Source organism: Cyprinodon variegatus, unplaced genomic scaffold, assembly GCF_000732505.1.
Source record: "Cyprinodon variegatus isolate N-32 unplaced genomic scaffold, C_variegatus-1.0 Scaffold1636, whole genome shotgun sequence".
In the NCBI taxonomy this organism is placed as follows: Eukaryota; Metazoa; Chordata; class Actinopteri; order Cyprinodontiformes; family Cyprinodontidae; genus Cyprinodon; species Cyprinodon variegatus.
Genome location: NW_015152089.1, coordinates 51,322 through 52,472, shown reverse-complemented (window position 1 = coordinate 52,472; position 1,151 = coordinate 51,322). Strand labels below are relative to the sequence as shown.

Genomic DNA, 1,151 nt, shown 5'->3' with positions numbered 1-1,151 from the left:
TTTTTTACTATTTTTGTATAATTCCTGCTCTTAATGTTTTGTTCTGTCAGCTAAAGGCATGTTTTACAGTCTCTATACTCCAGTTAATGATTCATCATTTACTGAATTATTTGATGATTATTTCATTAATCGATTAATCTGATTAATTGTTTGAGCCCCAGTTTTGAATTGATAAAAGTGTCTTTTTATTCTGGAAAAAGATAATTTAAAGGTAAGGAAGGTTCATAGTGTAGTTGTGTGATTAGGAGGTAACATCCCTTGTTAATGCAGCGATGGATCAGTATTCCAGTCATCGCTGAAGGGCATCATGGACAGCGTCCTGTTTGGAGAGGAGCTGTCTGGGGTGCTGAAAAAGTGCCGCTCTAAGGGGTTACACACTGTGATCTCTCTCTCTCTGTCTGCAGACCTTTCTGGAACAAACCAAGACCAAGTTCAGTAAAAACTACAAAGGAATGAGTCTGTCCAAAGTCACAACGACTGTCGGTTTAAACAGTAAGTCTGTGTTTCAGGCAGCTTGTCTTTAACTTCATGTCCAGAGTTTCTGCATCAGATCACAGCCTTGTTTCTGCTGCCGAAGCCAGACGTCTGCTCTGCTCTTCTCTTCAAGCTGAGCATCTGATGCTGTTTACTGTCCTGAGACCTGCATCCATTCAAATGTTCTCTCAATTATATCATCATCATCATAAAAAAAAAAAGGTTTTCCTGCAGAAACAGATGGACGGACTTTAAACTGCCTTTCAGAAGGAAGCTGCTTTAATCGTTCTGTCGTGTTGGATCATTTCTGACGGGTTTTCCTGTTTCTTCGCAGTTGGGACAATTGATGTGGGCAAAGCTCGCCTGATGTTCTGGGATCTGGGAGGCCAGGAGGAGCTGCAGTCTCTGTGGGACAAAGTAGGCTACAAATGAAGCCCCAGCTGTGTGAATCTGAGTCGGTCTGCTGAGGTGGCAGCAACCTTCTCAAGGTGGAGCTAAAGCTGACGTAGAAGCATGACCGACAAAGTTAGAAGTAGAGGAGCCCTGAAATAAAAGAGGAGCGCGTTAGCCTGGAACCTCCCACTGGGAGCCGTCCTGTGGCATTATGGGATGGTTTCGTTTTAAAGCTCCTGTCGCACCTTTAGACCAGCGTATGCCTGAAGCACCAAAATCTGGCA

At 43.6% G+C, this 1,151-nt stretch overlaps 1 protein-coding gene across 1 annotated transcript in view; it reads left to right on the top strand.

Moving 5' to 3' along the window:
- The first annotated feature begins 437 nt into the window (after positions 1 to 437).
- LOC107104169 (ADP-ribosylation factor-related protein 1-like) overlaps positions 438 to 1,151 on the top strand; it is a 9,574-nt gene continuing 8,860 nt past the window's right edge. Inside the window, exons 1-2 of the mRNA XM_015404114.1 lie at positions 438 to 492; positions 809 to 891. Coding sequence (XP_015259600.1) covers positions 453 to 492; positions 809 to 891 — 123 coding nt within the window. The 5' untranslated portion in view covers positions 438 to 452. The remainder of the gene's footprint in view (positions 493 to 808; positions 892 to 1,151) is intronic.